The sequence below is a fragment of the Acomys minous genome, assembly GCF_964271855.1.
Source record: "Acomys minous genome assembly, chromosome: 14".
Taxonomy (NCBI): domain Eukaryota; kingdom Metazoa; phylum Chordata; class Mammalia; order Rodentia; family Muridae; genus Acomys; species Acomys minous.
This window is the reverse complement of record NC_140496.1, coordinates 43812500-43832174: the sequence shown is the minus strand read 5'-3', so window position 1 is coordinate 43832174 and position 19675 is coordinate 43812500. Positions and strand designations below refer to the sequence as shown.

The 19675-nt window shown below is 55.9% G+C and overlaps 3 protein-coding genes across 5 annotated transcripts in view; 2 read left to right on the top strand and 1 right to left on the bottom strand.

Annotated features, from left to right (window-relative positions):
• The first annotated feature begins 592 nt into the window (after nucleotides 1–592).
• Nucleotides 593–13479, top strand: GIPC1 (GIPC PDZ domain containing family member 1). Of its 2 annotated transcripts, none has more exons than XM_084755681.1 (7): nucleotides 593–713; nucleotides 9614–9934; nucleotides 10533–10718; nucleotides 10813–10993; nucleotides 11609–11721; nucleotides 12623–12704; nucleotides 12825–13479. In XM_084755681.1, the coding sequence occupies exons 2-7, from the start codon at nucleotides 9647–9649 to the stop codon at nucleotides 12974–12976; spliced, it is 1002 nt and encodes a 333-aa protein (XP_084611807.1). In that variant the 5' UTR covers nucleotides 593–713; nucleotides 9614–9646; the 3' UTR covers nucleotides 12977–13479. The 2 variants fall into 2 exon arrangements, with proteins under 2 accessions (XP_084611807.1, XP_084611808.1); XM_084755682.1 differs by lacking the exon at nucleotides 593–713 and adding an exon at nucleotides 8763–8786.
• Nucleotides 13480–13608: 129 nt separating this feature from the next.
• Nucleotides 13609–18650, top strand: PTGER1 (prostaglandin E receptor 1). The gene is made up of 3 exons (XM_084755680.1): nucleotides 13609–15631; nucleotides 16578–17545; nucleotides 17963–18650. Exons 2-3 carry the CDS (start codon nucleotides 16595–16597, stop codon nucleotides 18227–18229), a joined length of 1218 nt encoding a protein of 405 aa, XP_084611806.1. The 5' UTR covers nucleotides 13609–15631; nucleotides 16578–16594; the 3' UTR covers nucleotides 18230–18650.
• Nucleotides 18651–18790: 140 nt separating this feature from the next.
• Nucleotides 18791–19675, bottom strand: part of PKN1 (protein kinase N1) — a 31769-nt gene continuing 30884 nt past the window's right edge. For both annotated transcript variants that reach the window (XM_084755678.1, XM_084755679.1), the window contains exons 20-22: nucleotides 19559–19666; nucleotides 19378–19458; nucleotides 18791–19064 (exon numbers count right to left, since the gene is read on the bottom strand). In XM_084755678.1, coding sequence (XP_084611804.1) covers nucleotides 18861–19064; nucleotides 19378–19458; nucleotides 19559–19666 — 393 coding nt within the window. In that variant the 3' untranslated portion in view covers nucleotides 18791–18860. The remainder of the gene's footprint in view (nucleotides 19065–19377; nucleotides 19459–19558; nucleotides 19667–19675) is intronic.

Here is a 19675-nt window from a genome sequence, read left to right as displayed (position 1 = left end):
CACTGTCTTCTTACATGGCTTTGCTAGCAAATTGCTCTGTAGCTCTCTGTGCAGCTACGGGGCCTTTCCACACCCTGCATTCGACGTTGCGCATACTCCAGCCCATGTGTCTGTAGAGATAGGACCGAGCCTGGCACCGGGCAGGGGCACTTAAATATTGAAAGATTGAATGAATGCACGATTGCCTTTGTCTATTGTGCAGAGTGGAAGAAGCAGAGACGCGCGGGACCCTCCCTATTCACTGCAGTCCATCCACTGGAATGAAAGCATCTTTCTGGGAGGGATGCTGGGCTGGGGGCTGCCCTCGGGGTGGGGGGCGGGGAAGGAGCCTTCGCTGACCTCCCAAAAAGCGCGCTTTCCTGGAAGAAACAGAGCAGTCTTCCAAACCCCGTCATCTGACTCTTACTGAAAGCTCCCCTCCCGGTCCACCCGTCCGCCCACCCGCGCAGCCCCGCAATGGTTCAGCCCGCCGCCATTTGGACCGAGTAAGGTTGGACCACTGCGCTCACGGTGGGGGGAGGTCCGAGGCGCGGCGGAGGGATCCCTCTGGAGCGTCCCGACGGCAGGCGCCCATTGGCTACGAGTGAGGACGGCCGCCGCTGATTGGTCCGCTCGGGACGCCGGCCCCGCCCAGGTCCCGGAGACCGACGGAGAAGCCGGGCGGAGTTTCCAGAGGACCAAGCGGGGCGCGCGGGGTGGCGGCGGCGGCGCAGGTGAGTGTCCCCCGCACGGTGGGGAGCCGTGGCGGCGGGGTGGGGTTGGCCGGGTCGGGACCCCAAACACGGACCCCCTCCCCGCCGGCCGGAGCCTCCGGTCCGCCCCTGCTCTCTGCTCCCGGGACGCTCCCTCTTGGTGGTGGGTCAGTGTTCCCGACCCCTCCCAGGCCTCTGCCCAGAGCTGGCCGCGAGGACACAGTGACCACCCAGGTCTGGATAACAATAACAGCCGCAGTAATAGTTTGATGACCTCTCCCCTCCCCTCCCCCCATCGCTAGCTTGGACCCAGCGTTTCCTCGTCCGACGGTGCACAGCGTTGAATCAAAACACCCTCCTGGGAGGGGCGGTTAACTTCTTTTAAAAGTGAGGCATCGGTGCCGGTGAGGTGGAGTGGCGTAGTCAAGGTCACAGAGCTAATAAGTACCCAATGGGGAATGAGGGGCTTGTACCCTTTGAGGCCAGGGACTAGTCCCAGATACCAGGCGTCCCTAACCAGCCCACCGCCGACCCCCGAATTCACTCCGGAGCCGCACCTGCTGGTTGTTGCTTTCCTCCTTGCGCCCACAGGTCACTGGCCAGTTTCCAAGTTGCCCTCCTATCCCTTCTGTCCCTTCTCTGAGTAGGAGAGGCAAGGCCCAAACACGATGGGTCATTTAATCCCGATCCCTCTCCACCGACCCTGACCACTCTTTCTGTGAAGAGAAGTGCCTAGGAGTTTGGGGAGCGGGGCTACGGGGCTACGGTGGCCGAGACCGGGCAGGCTGTGCGTTCACGCCCCTCAGCCCCCGCCCCGGAAACACTGGAGAACTGAAACCTTCAGGATCCGGTTTTTCAAGAATGAATCAGAGGCCTCCTGCCCTGCTCCCCGAAGCAGAACTGTGCTGGCTCTTAGGAGGGAGGGACCAGGTGTGGTGTCCCCTAAGCCAGGCGCTATCTGAGCCACAGGAACAGCCCCTTTCCTTGCTTCCTGCTCCCCCCCACTTGGCTGTGACCACAGGCTTGCTAAGTTTCAGGCCCTTTTGGGGATGAAAGTGCTGGACTCCGGAAATCCATCCAACCGACTTCCCTTCAGCTCATTGCATACGGACTAGGTGCTCACACTTACCGCTCTAGCAGGCTTGGTGAGGGCGTTTGGGCCACAGTCGGTCAGGGACATAAGACACTCGTTCTGCAACCCAGCCCTCGGCGAACCCTCACATACTGCTAGGCTACACCCCCCAATCACAAATACTGAGCAACCACTGTGCCAGGCACCGTATTTTGCTTGGAGGAAACTGTCCTATAAATGCAGGAATTTCCTGCCTTCTAGTGAGGAACAGACAAGGAAGTAACTGGGGCCCTCACTGGGCTTCTGGAACAGGATGCCCTTTGCGCTGTGGAGATCCCACTCAACCCCAGGGCAGAGCAAAGTGTAGAAAAGCCGACGCAGGGAATGCAGGGAGAGATGGTACACAGGACGCATATTTTATTTTGTATTTTTTTTGGAGTTTGCCCCTATACGGTGGAATCCCATTTGTCAGATCGGACACAGAGGAGGGATCCCATCTGGTTTGCGTTTTTAAGTAGAGACACAGGGGCTGCAGAGATGGCTCAGAGAGTTCAGTGCCCAGCACCCACATGGTAGGCTGTGACCATCTCTTACCTGTAATTCCCTCCTTGACCTCTGCAGGCACCAGGCACACTAGTGGTACGCAGACACACAGCAGAGCTCTCATACACATTCAAAAAACAGAGACACAAAGAAAAACAACAGCCATGAGGTTGGAAGATGAGGTCAGGATAGTATATAACTAAGTTCATAGGCCTGAGTCCCGTGGCCCATGGGAGGTGCTCCAGTGGGCTAGGGCAAGCCAGCTGCCTGGAGAAGTCTGGATAGGCCTTGCCAGGCATAGGAACTGGGCTTCTCCTGGGCCAGGGAAGGGACAATGTTACAGCAATAAAGACTTGAACAGTCTGTAGGCAGAGTCAGCAGTGCAGCCCCGGCCTAGAATCCATCAGTGAGGGATGGGGGAGGGGGTGTGGCTCAGTAGGTAGAGCGCTGTCCTAGCAGATAAAAGGTACCAGCTTCTGTTCCCATCACTTGTAAATAATAACACTTCCTCAAGTGGTGAGCTAAGTAACCAAACAGGTCGCATGCAGCACTGTCTTTGGAGTCCCTCCCAGAAGTTCCCCAGCGACGTGAATTCTGCCAAGTTTTCAGATGGGAAAACTGGGGCCTCATGGAACTTGGCTCTGCTCATGCCACTGTTAAGTGACGAGGGTGAGGCTTGAATCCAGGCCACCACACCACATCTCAGGGTCTGCAGAACTAATGTATTAGTTATTCATTCTCCTCAAAACAAAACCACCAGGCCGGGGCGGGGGGTGGGGGGTGAGGTGGGGTGGTGCATGACTTTAATCCCAGCACTCAGGAGGCAGAGGCAGGTGGATCACTGAGTTGGAGGCCAGCCTGTTCTACAAAGTGAGTCCAGGATACACAGAGAAACCCTGTCTCTGGGAAAAACAAAAAACCCACCAGGGGCCACACAGACCATAGAGGTGGCTCACTTGGTGAAGTGCTTGCTGAGCCAGCTGAGTTTGACAGTCTGAACCCACATGAAAATGCCAGGCATGGTGCCTCACAGTTGTTAACTCAGCACCGGGACATAAACAGGGAGACCCGGCTCATTGGTCAGCTGGCCTAATTGGAAAGCTCAGGCCCAGGAAAGACTCTGTCTTAAAAGAGACAAAGTGGGGCTGGGGGTATGGGCCCCGCTTAGTGGTATAGCCCTTGCCTAGTGAGGCCCTGAGTTCAGCTCCCAGTACAGAAGGAGTGGGCACATTGGCAAGATGGCTAAGCAGAGGCACCTGTTGCCACCCCTGTGACCTGAGTTTGGTCCTTGGGACCAACATGGTAGGAGAGAATTGATTCCCACGACCTCTGTTTGTGCACTGTGGCAACATACACGCACACAGATAAATAAATGTGATTTGTTTTTTCTTTGATATGGGTTTCACTGTGTAGCTATGGTTGTTGAGCAGCCTAGCCTCAGAGTACTTTATGTGTATGAGTGTGTCGCCTGCATGCATATCTGCACACACAGGAGGGGGTCTGATCCTCTCTGAAATGAGTTAGAGGCAGTTGTAAGCTGCCATATAGATGCTAGGATTCACAAACCCAGGTCCATTGGAAAAGTAGTCAGTGCTTGTAACTATTCAGCCATTTCTCCAGCCTCTCTCTCTATCTCTCCATACACATACACACACACACACACACACACACACACACACACACACATTTAAACAAAGTGATGACACTTGGAAGACCATACCCAAGGTTGACCTTTAACCTCCACATGTACGCACACATCCATGAATGAACACAGTAGGGGCTGAAGATGTAATTCAGCAGTTAAGAATGCTTGCTGCAGCTGGGCACAGTGGCACAGGCGGATCTCTGAGTCCGAGGACAGCTAGGGCTACACAGAGAGACCCTGTCTCCAAAGCTACTCTTACAGAAGACCTGAGTTTGGTTCCCAGCACCCATGTTTGGCAGCTTACACTGCTTATAACTCCATATCTAGGGGACCGGGAAGTGGAGTTCTTCTGGCCTTCGCAGGCACCTCCGCTCAGGTACACATGCCCACACACAGAACACAGGACACAGTCTTAGGAGGTGAGATGGCTCAGTGGGTAAAGGCAATTGCCACCAAACTTGATGACCTGAGTTTGACCTCCAGGACGCACTCAGGAAAGTTGTTCAGGTTGTTCTCTCACACCGATACACTGAGGTGTGCACACATACACGCAGAGTAGGTACATGTAAACAAAATGTTTTAAGTTAAAAAAAAAAAGACCAGGTGGTGGTGGCAGCACACGCCTTTAATCCCAGCACTCAGAAGGCAGAGGCAGGTGGATCTCTGTGAGTTTGATGCCACCCTGGTCTACAGAGCGAGTCCAGGACAGCCAGGGCTACACAGAGAAACCCTGTCTTGAAAAACCAAAGGGGGATGGGGCGAGGATTCACTAAATTCAGGTAATTAATGAAAAAAACCAATTAAGAGTGCAAGGAGGGTGTTTGGCACCATTGGTTATCTCGCTGTAGCAACCCTACAGCAAGAAGTCAGGCTGTGTCCCCCTGCCCAGGCACTGTGCTGGGAACAGCAGGATGAGTGTCCAAAATGGTCCCAGGAAGTGGTCAGTCCTGCCTCTTCCCCCTCAGCCACACAAGGCACTCACTCATCCAGCAGTGACTTACCTGTGACTGTTCCGCGCCCGCCACTGTTCCACACACTGAGAGGTAGACATCAGTGACACACAGATCTCTCCCTGCAGCAGACTGTGGGCAAAGACATAAAATAGCCGTCCCAGCTGAGGGAGGGAAGGAGAGGCCGAGACAGTGGAGCACAAAGACCCCGAGACAGCTCTGGCCTAAGTGAGCAGTGAGGAGGTGTGCCAGCCATAGGTCAGTGGGATTCCTGGGGGAGGGCGGGGCAGAGAGGGAAGTGATGTGACTGTTTATAGGGTCATTTTGGCTGCTGTCTTGACAAGAAACTGGATGATGAAAGAAACCCTAAAGACCCAGAGGCTCCTTTAGCGTAGGTGAGGGAAGACGGTGCAGGGCGGCTTGAGCAGGGAACTCACGGAACCCTGCCACCTGGGAAGCTCCTGGGGACGACAGGAGTCCCTAGTACATAGGATCTACAGTTTGTTATGGACGTTGAGGAGTTGAAGGCAAGCCTGGGCTACTTAGTGTGACCCTGCCTCAAAATAATAAAAGATGAATTTAGCCAGGTTTGCTGATGTACTCCTGTGTTCCCAGCACTCAGGAGGGTGAGGCAGGTGGCTCACAAGATCAGTGTCAACCACGGCTACCTAGCAAGTTTGAGGCCAGCCTGGGCTACTTGAGCCCTGGTGAGGTAGGTGATAGGTTTCAAGGCCCACAGGAGCTTCCTCAAGGGATTGCACACCAGGCACCCTTGAGGGAGTTGTGGTTTCTTTGGCTTCAGACAAGTGACTTGAAAATGAAAACCAGGGCCAGGTGTGTGTACCTCGTGATTGTTTCCCTAGTGTGTAGGAGGCCTGGTCCCATCCCAGCACTGCCCTCCCTCTCCCCTCCTCCCTCCACTCCAGCCACGCTATTCAAAGATGTGCCTAGTAAGTACTTTACTACAGGGCCTTTGCACTGTTTCCAGTCTGCCTAGAAAATTCTTATCCTGGATATTTGCGTGTGGGAGGCCAGGGAAGGAAGGTTCTAGAGACGGGACCCAGGGCTTCTCTCTCATGCCCAGCTTCTTTGACTGCCACTACAAGGTTCTGTGGTGTATGATCAGCCCCAACCGATTTGTTGTAGCTCTCGTAAGTAAATCAGAAAGTCACCTTTCTTTCCAGAGACAGTGGCCAAAGTAGGGGTACAGCTCAGTAGGCAGCTGTGTGCTGAAGTTCACCCTGTTTGTCACCTCAATACGTACTATTTCTGCAGCATAGTGAGCACCCTGTACAACTGGATGGTGTTCCAGTCAGGGCTGAGTGTGGTGACACATGCTGATAGTCCAGGGGGAGGCAGGGAGATCACTGGGCCACCAGGAATTCAAGAATAATCAGGACAGTATAACAGGCCCCTTTAATCCCAGCACTCTGGAAATTAAGTTCCAGGACTACAGAGAGAAATCTTTTTTTTTTTCTTCCTTCAGTTGGTTTGGTTTTTTTCAAGACAGGATTTGTCTGTCCTGGAACTCTCCGTGTAGACCAGGCTGGCCTCAAACTCACAGAGATCTGCCTGCCTCTGCCTCCCAGAGTGCTGGGATTAAAGGTGTGCACCACCACACTGGGCTGAGAAACCCAATTTTAGAAAGTAATTAATTATGAATAAAATAAGAGCATGAATATAGGACGTACCCCTCCCAATATTTGTTTGCAGGATAGAGGGAGAAAGAAAAAAGAAATAAAAGGGAGAAGAGCTGAGGAAGTGTCTTGGTACTGAAGGTGCTGCTGCTCAGACATGAGGACCAGAGTTCTGAGCCTGCACTGGTGTCGCTGGGGCTTGCTGGCTGCCGGAATAGCCACAGGGAAAAACAACCCAGGTGCTCCAGGGTCAGTGAGAAGCCTCAAAGCAACAAGGTGGCGAGTGATGGAGGACACCACGTAGCTTTCCTTGGCCTCTGTGAGCACAGGAGCACACACAAGTGAGCATATACCATGCACACACATACAGCTAATAAATAAACATAAAGTAGGCCACGCAGGGGCTGAGAGGAGTAGCAGGAGTTTTCTATGTTGCTCTGGCTGGCTTGCAACTCTATATGAGGCCAGGCTGGCCTTGAAGTCACAGAGATCTGCCTGCCTCTACCTTCTTAGTCCTTGCCATGGCCAAGGACTTGGCTTCACAACATGTGCTTGTGTGTGTGTGTGTGCAGGCACATGTGTGCCCTGGAGCCTATGTGGAGGTCAGATGACAACCTCACTTTTCAGCTTGTTTGAGACAGAGTCTCATGTTGCCTCAACACACCAGACTGGCCACGATAAGATTCTCCTGTCTCTGCCTTTCACTGTTAGCAGGCTGGGGTCACCACATCTAGTGCTATGTGGGTTCTGGGGATCCGAACTTAGGTCCTCCTATTTACACTGAGCTTTGCCCACTAAGCCATTTCCCTAGCCCTTGTTTTCTTCTTGAGACAATAGTCACCTTGTAGTTCTGGCCTCAGCTCATGACAGTCCTACCTCAGTGTGGAACCATCTGCACCCTGTGCCTGCTTGGTGCCCTTTGCTCTTCCTACACATCCGATCACCTTGCCAGAGAATCCATGTGTCTGTCCTGCTGCTGTGAAGACACACCTTGACCAAGGCAACTTGTAAGAGCAAGCATTAATCCAGGGCTTGCTTTCGGTTTCATAGGGTGAGCCATGGGTATCGTAGGAGCATGGCAGCCATGGTGATGGAGCAGCAGCTGTGAGCCTATGTTTATTCAGAGGCAGCAAGTAGACAGACAGACAGATCCTGGCTGGGCCTGGCATGGGCGGTAGCAAAGCCCAGCCTCTAAAAACATTCTTGTCCAACATGAACCAAGCATGGAGTACATGAGCTATGGGGGCCGTAGTCATTCAGACAGTTGCGGTCACTAGGACCATGCAGCCGGATAACGTCACCACCATGGCCGTTCCTGGTCACTCTGCCCAGGAGCAGTACTGCTTTAGGAATCACATGTTTCCATGGGGATGTGTCACGTGTCTCTTCCTGTTAGAACTCATCAGCAGAACTAGTCATCCCTGCCTGCCCCAAGGGGGCGTGGCAGGGCTATGCACTGTGTGCTTTGAAAGAAGGACTCAGGGGTTTGTTTCCTCTGCGAGTGTCTCTGGTTCACAGGTGCTGATGTGTGTGGAGGACAGCCTCAGATGTCACTCCTCAGGAGCTGCCCACTTTGGGCTGTGTTTTATTATTGCATTTGTTTATTTATTCTGTGTGCATTCTGGGCACATATATGTGTAGGTGCACAAACACAGTGCACATGTAACAGTCAGGTGACAACATGTATGAGCAGGCTGTCTCTTAGCATGTGGGATCAGACTTGTACCCACCAAGCCATCCTGCTGGCCGCCCACCTTGGTGTTTGTGGTTTGTTTCGAGACAGGGTTTCTCTGTGTAGCCCTGGCTGTCCTGGACTCGCTTTGTAGACCAGTCTAGACTCGAACTCATAGAGATCCGCCTGCCTCTGCCCCCCTGAGTACTGGATGTACGGATGTGCGCTAGTGTGCCCGGCTTCTTCCTTAGCTTTTGAGGCAGGCTTTCTCACTGGCCTGGAACTCACCAAGTAGGCTAGGCTGGGTTTGAACCCCAGGGACCCTTCTCTTCCCAGCTCTGGGACTGCAAGGTCTTGTTAGCACTTCTGGGGTTTTACATATATTCTGGGGATCGAAGTCGGGTTTCTTGCACATAGCATTAATGACTGAAGTTGATAGAAAAATGAAAGGAAGCTGGGTGTGGTGGTGCCCATCTGTCTTTCCAGCGCTTGATCAGCCAAGGCAGGAGGTTGTGAGTTCTAGGCCAGCCTGGATTACAGAGTGAGAGCCTGTCTCAGAGAAATTAAAACCAAAGGCAAATGGCCAGAACTTGAGCCTCCTTTCCACTATCTGTTTATGTGGGTGTGGCTAGAGCAGGGCGCGTTAAGGATGGAGTGAGGGTGGGTGAGGTCACTGTAGGTAGGGAGGGCCTTGTAATCTATCCAATGCAGTGATCATTACTGTGCACTCTGAGACTTCCTTCTAATGTGGGCTAAGATGTGTGGTCCACCACGCTGCACCCCAGCATCTGAGTTCTGTGTGGAGTCAGGCCTCCATCTTCCCCTCAGTTCTGGGTGCTCACATTGAATCCACTGTACATGAAAAACACTCTGGTGAGGCAGATGTGCTGGGATAGGCCTGCAATCCTAGCTGTTGTGGAGGCGGAGGCAGGAGGACTGCAAGTTCAAGGACAACCTACACAACTAAGAGATAACTGTTTTAAAGTAAAAAGTAAGAAGCCACCTAGGCATGCAGCTTGGGTACCCGTGTCCAAGGCCGAAACCAAACCCCAGGAAGGAGGAGGGGGGACTGGCTGGCTCAGGAGAGCCTTGCACCTGTGCTGAGCATGGCCAGAAGTTTTTGTTATTACTCCTTAAACAATACAGCGGAGCAAGAGTTTCCATATATTTAACTGTGCCAAGGGTCTGCAGCTCTGTGCCCGAGCATTAGCCAAGCATGGGGAAAAGAGAGTAAAGCCCTCAACGGTGCGCGCGCGCGCGCACACACACACACACACACACACACACACACGACACAACTTTATGCAGTAGTGGTATTGTGCCATGTTGGGACCCTGTAGTAGTGACGGATGGCACCCAAGGCTGTTAACGCAGAACGTGAAGCCCGGTTCCCTTTCTGCAGGTCTCCTGGCCACATCCCCACTTCCGGCTGCTCATGCCACTAGGACTGGGGCGGCGGAAGAAAGCGCCTCCTCTGGTGGAAAATGAGGAGGCGGAGCCAAGCCGGAGCGGGCTGGGAGTTGGGGAGCCCGGGCCCCTGGGTGGAACTGGAGCAGGGGAATCCCAAATGGGCTTGCCCCCACCTCCCGCTGCCCTCCGGCCTCGCCTCGTGTTCCACACCCAGCTGGCTCACGGCAGCCCCACGGGCCGCATCGAGGGCTTCACCAATGTCAAGGAGCTCTATGGCAAGATCGCTGAGGCCTTCAGACTACCAGCTGCGGAGGTACCCGTGGGACCAGGGCAAGCCACAGGCCTGGGCGTGTGTTCTTGTGAGCCGGAGCTCGTGCTCCTCCCTGGGATGCTAGGTTCCCATCGGGCCCAGCGAGGCTCGTATCCTAGTAGGTTGTGGGTGTGCGGATGCTGATTTCCTGTCAGGTCTGAAGTAGCCTGCATCCAGGGAGGTTGTGGAGGATTAGCTAGCGGCCACAGGGGATAGCTGGTTTCCCATAAAGCATCAGGAGGCTTGTGTCAGAGGTCAGGAACAGCTTATATTTCTCCATGATGCACTGGAGACAATGACTCCAGGATAGAAATGGAGAAGCCACGGGAGGGGCAACAGTGGAGCTGGGCGGTAGGAAGACTGGGTGGGAATCTAGACTCCTTCATTCATTCCTCAGCGTTTATTGAGTGTTCACTGTATATCAGAGTAGCACGGCGTTCTTTTCAGGACAAGTCCCACTGGTAGTATCTGATGCACTAGTGGACCTTGCCTTGGCTCTGGATTTCACCAACCCCTGGGATATGGATGTGTTATGAACCCCCAAGTGTGAGGAAAGGGGTCCGAAGGAGGAGGGACTGAGCCTCTTGCCCAATCTCTGCAGGTGATGTTCTGCACCCTCAACACCCATAAAGTGGACATGGACAAGCTCCTGGGGGGCCAGATCGGGCTGGAGGACTTCATCTTTGCCCACGTCAAGGGGCAGCGCAAAGAGGTGGAAGTGTTCAAGTCTGAGGATGCTCTGGGCCTCACCATCACCGACAACGGGGCCGGCTATGCCTTCATTAAGGTGCCCGGGTGGGTGGCACACCCTTAGTCAGTGCTCAGGGTCTATAATGGGACCTAAGGTGGAGCTTCGAGGGCTGATGCCTGCCCCTCCACAGCGCATCAAGGAAGGCAGTGTGATTGACCACATCCAGCTCATCAGCGTGGGTGACATGATTGAAGCCATCAACGGGCAGAGCCTGCTGGGCTGTCGGCATTATGAGGTTGCCAGGCTCCTCAAGGAGCTGCCCCGAGGCCGCACCTTCACCCTCAAACTCACAGAACCTCGGAAGGCCTTCGGTGAGCAGTCCCTGCCGCCTGGACCACCCACTGGGATGACCTTGAGTTCTTGAGAAATACTTGGGTCGCAGTACTGGGAACCACCAGCAGGTGGCACCCAAGCCTGCAATGCAAAGTGGGGACAGCCCCACCCTACCCTAGGACTGAGTTTGCTGGCTGACAGCCCAGCCTGAAGGAAGTTACCCCCACCCCCAACTTCCAGGAGCCATTAGCCCAGCCAAGTGCCCCCAACCCTGGCCAGCCCCCTCAGCCTGGAGAAATGAGGCTTGGCTGCCCGTACAGCTCCCATGCCCTGCCCCCTATTTCTACCTGGCTTCACTGACTCCCAGGAATGGGCCTGAGGCACCCCTGGTATGGCTAGAAAGGGCTGATGTGGGACCCGGCAGCTACAGTCACCTCTCCCCAGCCCTCAGCCCTCAAGTAGAGGCTCCCTCCCTCCATTCCGTTCTCTAGCTTCTTTTGTTCCTGACCCCCAGCTGCCCCTCTCTGTCCATGCGAAGTCCTGCCTTCCTAGAACCCAGCCCCTATCCCGAGGAGCCTGCAGAATGTGGTGAGAGGTGGCTGTGCGAAGCCTGGCTGCCTGGGTTCTGTGTTTACTCTGCTTACCTCCCACAGATATGATCAGTCAGCGCTCAGCGGGTGGCCACCATGGCTCAGGCCCACAACTGGGCACTGGCCGAGGGACCCTTCGGCTCCGATCTCGGGGCCCTGCCACAGTTGAGGATCTGGTGAGTGAGCCACCTTGGGCCAGTGGCAGCATTCTGATTACCTGAGGGACTCTGGGCACCTCTGCTCAAATCTACCTCTTCCTGGCGTTGGGCCCTTCCTTGGGCAACTGAGCCTTAGTTTTTCTACCTGTAAAATAGGAGTCACAGTAACTTCTTGTCAGAGTGCACTTTAGCGATACAGACAAAAGACATAGCCAGGCATGTAATTTCAAGCTGGAGGATTTCACATTCAAGGAGCTCAGACCTTAAGACCTTGTCACAAAAAAGAAGATTTATGAATGCCAGTCCAGTGTGAGCGTGCACCTTTGACTCTGCCACCTGGGAGCTGAGAAAGAATTTAGTATTCAAAGCCAGCTTGGGAAACGTAATAGACTGTTTCTCAAAATAAGAATAATTATTTCTGGTTGTTGGGGCTGGAGAGAGGGACAGCTCAGCAGTTTAGCATACTTGTGGCCCTTGGAGAGGCCCCAGGTTCAGTTCCAGAACCCACACCGGGTGGCTCCACCCAGTAACCCACACCTGTTAGCTCCAGCTCCAGGGGATCCAGCGTCCTCTGCTGACTTCCACATGTATCCACATACAGATTGCACGCAAAACACTCCTACACATAAAATAAATGCTTTAAAAAAAAAAAGCTGGGGAGCTGGGTGTGGTAGTACACACTTTTAACCCCAGCACTCAGGAGGCAAGAGGCCAGCCTGGTCTACAAAGCAAGCCCAGGACAGCCAAGGCTACACAGAGAAACCCTGTCTTGAAAAACAAATGAAAATAGCTGGGATGCAGCTGCTTGGTAGAGTTGTTGCCTGGAACAAGTCCCCGGGTGCCGCCCCCAGCGCTGCGGCATTCGGTGTGTAATACGGCACAAGTTGACATTACGCTGTCTTGTCCCCACCCTGCCTAGCCATCGGCCTTTGAGGAAAAGGCCATTGAGAAGGTGGATGACTTGCTAGAGAGCTACATGGGCATCAGAGACACAGAGCTGGGTGAGTCGGGGCAGCCGTCCTGGGACGTGGGGACAGGCGTCTGGGTCTCGTCAGGCTGAGTTGAGCCTGCACCTCTACCCCTCATGCCATCTGCGCCTCCATCTTTCTCCTCCCTGACAGCTGCCACCATGGTGGAGCTGGGGAAAGACAAACGGAACCCAGACGAACTGGCAGAGGCCCTGGATGAGCGACTCGGAGACTTTGCGTTCCCAGACGAGTTCGTCTTTGACGTCTGGGGAGCCATCGGGGATGCCAAGGTTGGCCGCTACTAAGACTGGAACTGAACCTGGACCTTGAGATGACCTGGGCTTGGCCTGGCTGGGGCTTCCGGAAGGGGTGCCACGGCCAAGACCTGAGCATCCAGCTGAGGCTTGTAGCTCGGCAGCCTGAGGATGGCGTGGGGTGGAAGTGGCCTGTGGTCCTGGCCCCACTCCAGTCAGTACCACCACGGTGCCCGGCCTGGTTGGGGTCCCCGGCCAACCCCTGCCGGCTTCCCCACCTACCTCAATAGAGTAAGTGCATGGGGAGGGACCAAGACACTGGGCAGCCACCTCTGTCCCCAACACTTTCCACCATCAACTGGCAAGACTGCCCCTTCTGTCTCCTTGGCAGTCATATCCTCCCTACTTTCCTTTTTTGCTTTGTTTTTTCAAGACAGAGCCATCCTGTTGCTGTGGCTGTCCTGGACTCACTATATAGACCAGGCTGGCCTCAAACTCACAGAGATCCACCTGCCTCTGCCTCCCAATGCTGGGATTAAAGGCGTGTGCCACCACTCCTGCCTTTCCCTACTTTCTTGACCCCGGGAATGCAGAAAGGGGCACACAACCCCTCTTAGTAAAGGAATAACACCTTCCCCTTCGGCGTAGCCCACCTGCGAGGAGCCCCCTTAGTTGAATTCGTTACCTCCCATTTGAGTGGACGCTGTCATGAACCCTGGTTCCACATCCTCCCCCCCCCCCCTAGACAAAGCAAGAGGGAGGGATGGTGAAGGCTCTTGTATCCACACATCTCTCCTGGGGATGGAGCTGCCGCCGGGAGCGCTTTGGCTGTGGGGCAGGAGGGGAGGCCAGGGAAAGAATGCAGCAGCTGAAAGCTATCTCCTGGTTTCCAAATTGAATTAGGAGCTGGCTGGCCCGCTGCCCCCTCCCCCTGGCTGTGGGCCATCAGGCTTTCTGGCAGTGCTGCAGTTTTGGGCTTACTTGAGGTTCAAACCTGGTCCCTGTTCACCAAGGCCTCGTATGCCCCTCGTGCACAGGAAGGCTGCACCTAACGACTCGGTGTGGGCAGCAAGGCCTGTTGCCCAGTTGCAGCACCCCTGCTTGAGGCCGGCTGTGCACAGGGCACAGCACTTCGCAGGGATACAAACCTGCCAGGCTTGTTTTGACAGTCCATTTCATCCTAGGATTTAGGGAGATCAAGGAAAGGGTGGGGTGGGACCCTGGCCAGACCTGGAGAGAAGGGAGGCAAATGGAACAAGGGGAGCCAGGCCAGAGGTCCCCCTCCAGCACCCAGGAGGAATGTTTGGGGGGTGAGCCCTGCAGAGAGCCTGCGGGAAGGCTGAGCGGAGCTGGCTCCCTGGTTCCAGGCAGGGGATGATTATCCTGGATGCACAGGCCCTACAGCCAGCCACTGTCAGTGTGACTTGCCGTGTCTCATCATTGAGGCTGCATCATTCAGTGCTGACAGTGGAACCCGTGGCATCGAACATGCTAGGCTTGTACTCGCTCGCTGACCTCTGCCCCAGGCAGAAGCAGCTGGGCGTGTGGTTTCGCTGAGTGGAGCTGTATGTAGTGGGTAGTTCTGGGAACCAAGTTAGGCCAGGGCTGTGACTATTGTGGGGTAAGCCTTGGGCTCCCCTGAGTTTCAGGGAGCTGTGTCCAGTGCATGCATGGGTCTCAGTTGTATTCCTGTTTGGGGATCAGGATAAACAGCCAGGCCTTAGAGCATCTCGAGATGTGATTATCAGGGCAGATGGGATAAGGTCTGTGTGTCCATGGGGATTGATTGGTTTGGGGGGTGGACTATCAGCAGGAGGGATGGGACTGGGAACAAGACTTAGCCGCTGAGATTTACACCTAGTGCTAAGGTGTGGGCAGGCAACCCTTTCAAGGGGTCTGTGGCGGGGGGGGGGGGTGGATGGCACAGTCAGCAGTGGTGTGTGCTATCCAGTGTTTACTTGCCGTCATGACTGGTCTGACATTGGCCCCTTCTCAAGAGATGAAGTGAGGCTGTAGCTGTGGGTGCAGTGTGGGACTTGGATGCCCTACAGATTGCTTACCCCACCCGGAGATGGGATGCAGATGCTAGCCTGGCTCCCCTGAGCCCTTCTGCCACCTCCCTTTCTCCTAGGACGACTCCATTGCCCTGGTCTAGGCTGCTCACCTCCTCCACCCCAGTGTGAGGGTAGGAGGCTCCCATCACACCAAGGCAGCTCCCAAACCCTCTTAGCTCCTTGAGGACAGCACACGCCCCCACCCCCACGGGAGCGGGTATCCTTCCCAGCCCGCCCCAGGCGATGCTCACATTTTCCAGTGTTTAGATTTTATCCGCTTTATTAATGAGGCAGGCAAGAGGCCCGGGTGGGGGTGTGGGGGCTTGTTCCTGCCCCCGCTGAGAGGAGGGGGTCACAGAGACCAGACCAATTCAAAGAACCTCAGTCCTTGGCGGGAAGGAGCTGAGCCTGGTTGTCCTGCCCATTGCCAGGAGCAGAGGTTTTGCCCACTCAAGGCTTCCAAGCCCAGAGGGCAGGCATGCGTGGGGTGGAGCAGCCCCTGGAGGCCAGTGGGGTGCGGGTAGAGGCGGCACGCAGCCGAGGAGCCGCCCCAGGAAGAGGGAGCGGCCTGCCGGGAGCCAGGGAGTAGCTGGAGCAGGCAGCAGGAGCCAAGTTCCGGGCCATGGGGACCCTGCATCCTGAGCAGCACTGGGTAAGACGCTGGGACTCGAGGGTTGGCAAGCCAGAAACGGAGAGCGTATAAAGATGGGGCAGCAGCCGTCCTACTCTCCTGCCGTTTCATGGCTCTCGGTCCTTAGCCTATGCTTTAGCCCTCTCAACTAGAGAATGGGCGGTAAGGCTGCTTCCGACAGCATGGGATGGGCATCTGAACGGGGCAGTGCCAGACTAGTGGAGAGATCACCATGGAGACAGATAGATGGCAACAGAGATGGGACTCTGGGAGATGAGAGATGGCTGTACGGCTGCAGGGGTCTGTGGGGACAGGGAGGGCCATGGAGAAGAGCTGTGGCTATAGGGCACAGAGGCCTTCGGGCGCCAGACGGGTCTATAGATAGAGACGTGGGTTGTGGAGAGAGATGAAACTGCAGATCAAGTGGGTCTCTGGAGACGGCGACATGGTCTTCTCAAGAGATGAGCTATGGTAGTGGAGATGCTGGGACACGGACATCAAGGACAGGATTAAAAGGTGACCGAAGCTGGTCTGGATGGTGTGAGCCTTTAACCCCAGGGCACAGGAGGCTGGTGGTTCTCTTGAGGTTAAAGCCAGCTTGGTCTGCATAGCCAGTTCCAGGGCAAGCAAGGAGACTTCCAAAAAGGGAGAAGAGGTGGGCAGACATGGGGAAGGTTGGAATTTGGGATCAGAAGTGGGTCAGGGTCTATTCCATGGAGCCATGGATGAGGAATCTGGTGTGCTGGGAGATGGGGGGACGAATAATGGGGACCTTTGCTAGCTCAGTCAAGTCTGCCCAGCAGACAGTTGATAAGAGGGCAGAGTGAAGGCAGGCACAAGAGATCGGGGCGGGGGTATCTCCAGGTGAAGTGGGATCCGAAATAGAGCAGCCAGGGTCATGTGGAGGTGCCCTGGGCACAGGAGGGTGGGATCCTAGCCTCACTATGCCCTCCTCTTACCTACGCAGCCCTCTTGGCCACTGATATGAGCCCCTGTGGGCTTAACCTGAGCCTAGCGGATGAGGCAACAACGTGTGCAACACCCAGGGTCCCCAACACCTCTGTGGTGCTGCCAGCAAGCGATTCTGGCACGTCACCAGCACTGCCTATCTTCTCCATGACGCTGGGTGCCGTGTCCAACGTGCTGGCGCTGGCGCTGCTGGCACAGGTTGCAGGCCGTCTGCGGCGCCGTCGCTCGGCTGCCACCTTCCTATTGTTCGTCGCCAGCCTGCTGACCATCGACCTGGCAGGCCATGTGATCCCGGGTGCCCTGGTGCTTCGCCTGTATGCTGCAGGACATGCGCCTGCTGGCGGGGCCTGTCATTTCCTGGGCGGCTGCATGGTCTTCTTTGGCCTGTGCCCACTCTTGCTTGGCTGTGGCATGGCCGTGGAGCGCTGCGTGGGTGTCACGCAGCCTCTGCTCCACGCGGCGCGAGTGTCGGTTGCCCGCGCACGCCTGGCACTAGCCGTGCTGGCCGCTATGGCTTTGGCAGTGGCACTGCTGCCGCTAGCACACGTGGGTCGCTACGAGCTACAGTACCCTGGCACCTGGTGTTTCATTAGCCTCGGGCCTCCTGGAGGCTGGCGCCAGGCGTTGCTTGCCGGCCTCTTCGCAGGTCTTGGCCTGGCCGCTCTCCTTGCGGCACTCGTGTGCAATACGCTCAGCGGCCTGGCGCTCCTGCGTGCCCGCTGGAGGCGTCGCCGGTCTCGACGTTTCACAGAGGCCACAGGTCCCGACGATCGCCGGCGCTGGGGGTCTCGTGGACCCCGCTTGGCCTCCGTCTCGTCTGCCTCATCCATTGCTTCAGCTTCTGCCACCCTCCGCAGCTCTCGGGGCGGCGGCTCAACGCGCAGGATTCATGCGCACGACGTGGAAATGGTGGGCCAGCTCGTGGGCATCATGGTGGTGTCGTGCATCTGCTGGAGCCCCCTGCTGGTGAGGGGCGCAGTCGCTCCTCAAGCCACACTCCCTTCTGTCCCCTCCTGGCCTCAGCCTCAAGACCCAGCCTGCTGACAAAGCCACCCCTCTGCTATCCCTGGCTCTTACCTCCGCCCTCTTTGAGATCTCGCTAAATTACTCCCGCCCACTCAAGCCTCTCCAGTCCACTCTTACCCCCGCCGCCTCGTTCCTTCATAGCCCTCTCCTCCTTTTTGGCCTTTCCTGAGTCCTGTGTGTGTTGGGATACTGGGTCTTCTCCAGCCAGACTCCACACTCACTGATGATCTTTGCTTAGTCACCCTCCTTCCCGCACAGATCTGTGTGTGCCCTGCATGGCCCGCCCCGGCATCCTAACCTTCCACCCCAGCCCTTCTCTCCCACCCGCTCCACTGCTTACACCTGCTTTTCTCGCAGGTGTTGGTGGTGTTGGCCGTCGGGGGCTGGAACACTAGCTCCCTGCAGCGGCCGCTCTTTCTGGCTGTGCGCCTCGCGTCGTGGAACCAGATCCTGGACCCATGGGTGTACATCCTGTTGCGCCAGACCATGCTGCGCCAACTGCTTCGCCTCCTACCCCGGAGGGCAGGTGCCAAGGGTGGCCCAACAGAGCTGGGCCTAACCAAGAGTGCCTGGGATGCCAGTTCACTACGTAGTTCCCGGCACAGTGGCTTTAGCCACCTCTGAACCTGCCCAGAAGCTAAGCCAAACCACTCTGTGCAGGGCTCAAGGGTACAGAGTTTGAAACACAGTGTGCCCAGGGTGATGTGTCCTGTGGGGGCAGCACCACTGTGACAACCAGGGCGAAAGAGGAGTACAATTCTAACGTTGGCCACACGATGGCGCAGATACACGGGATGCTCCAAAGATCAGAGGTGGGATTCCCCCAGGCCAGCCGCAAGAGAGCATGCGCACAACGCTGCAGCCTTGGTTCTAAGATTGGGGCTCCTTGCAAGCAGAGTGAGGTTCTGAATTCACTTTCCTGTTCCTGCCGCCAGCACAACAGACTCTTGTAACTATTCTGCTCATTTTGTTTCCTAACCACCCCAGAATCTCAACACCCTGTACCCACCTTAAAACCCCAACGCTCCCCAACACAGCCCTGAACCCCGTCCTGCTCCTCACTGCTGCACGTTCCCACCTCGACCTTTCCAAGGAGCCCCATCAGAGTCCTTCCCCAGTGGGTCTGCCTGCCTCCATCACCTGCTCCAAGCACACCCCACACAGATTGCACACAGAGGCTGAAAATGCATGTATGGGTAAACCCCGAAGGCCTTTTTAAAAACCAAGAACTCTTGGGCAAGGCAGGGGCTTGGGGCTAGTAGCCTCCTGCCACGAAATCAAAATCCCGGAAAGCTGCCTGCTCTGCAGCTGTGAGGGGCCGCGCATCCCGGGGTGGGCTCAGTGTGGGGGCCTCCCCAGTGAACTCCTCATCGAAGTTGCTGACATCTGTGCGCCCCGAAAGCGTAGGCACGAAGGGTGGGGGCAGGCGACGGGCCAGCAGGGCGTCCCAGCCCAGAGTCTGTGGAGAGGGGGACAGAGAGTCATGATGGAGATCTGCAGGGAAGTAGACAAGGCGCGGAGGGGCTGGGAGCGCAACTAAACTAAGGGAGTCTGGGTAGTTCAGGCTAAGCCCTGACATGACAACGGGCCCGGAGAAGCAGCGGGAGTGACTGGGTAATGAGGGGTGCAGACCAAAGGGGGGTGACACTGGAGGGGAATCATGGTGGCTGTTGGGGGCAACAAAACTCTTTGAGATGAAGCGACTAGATCTGGGGTGGGAATGGACACTCAGACCCTTGGGGTGACTGACAGGACATGGAGGGGTCACTCACCCTGAAGAAAGGCTGTTTCTTCACATCTTCTGCATCGCGCTCAGTGGATCCCAACCTCCGCTCTGGGTTTCTCCGCAGTAGCTGGGAGAGGGCGCAGTGTCAATATGTATCTGGTTCCAGTCCCCAGGCCCCTCCCAGCCTACCTTGCACAGGGCGGTAGAGAGATGGATGGTGTGATTACCCTTCTCATGATGCCGATGGCCTCTGCCGACAGGAAGCGGGGATAACGGACCTCATCGTTGACAATGCTGTCAAACACCTCCTCCTCATCATCCCCAGGGAACGGTGACTGGGGGAC

Bases quoted from the DNA above. Each gene is read 5' to 3' on its own strand.
- GIPC1 (XM_084755681.1), top strand. From the start codon at position 9,647: ATGCCACTAGGACTGGGGCGGCGGAAGAAAGCGCCTCCTCTGGTGGAA. The intron at 10,719-10,812 runs GTGCCCGGGTGG...GCCCCTCCACAG, and splicing joins CCGGCTATGCCTTCATTAAG to CGCATCAAGGAAGGCAGTGT. The intron at 10,994-11,608 runs GTGAGCAGTCCC...TACCTCCCACAG, and splicing joins AGAACCTCGGAAGGCCTTCG to ATATGATCAGTCAGCGCTCA.
- PTGER1 (XM_084755680.1), top strand. From the start codon at position 16,595: ATGAGCCCCTGTGGGCTTAACCTGAGCCTAGCGGATGAGGCAACAACG. The intron at 17,546-17,962 runs GTGAGGGGCGCA...CTTTTCTCGCAG, and splicing joins TCTGCTGGAGCCCCCTGCTG to GTGTTGGTGGTGTTGGCCGT.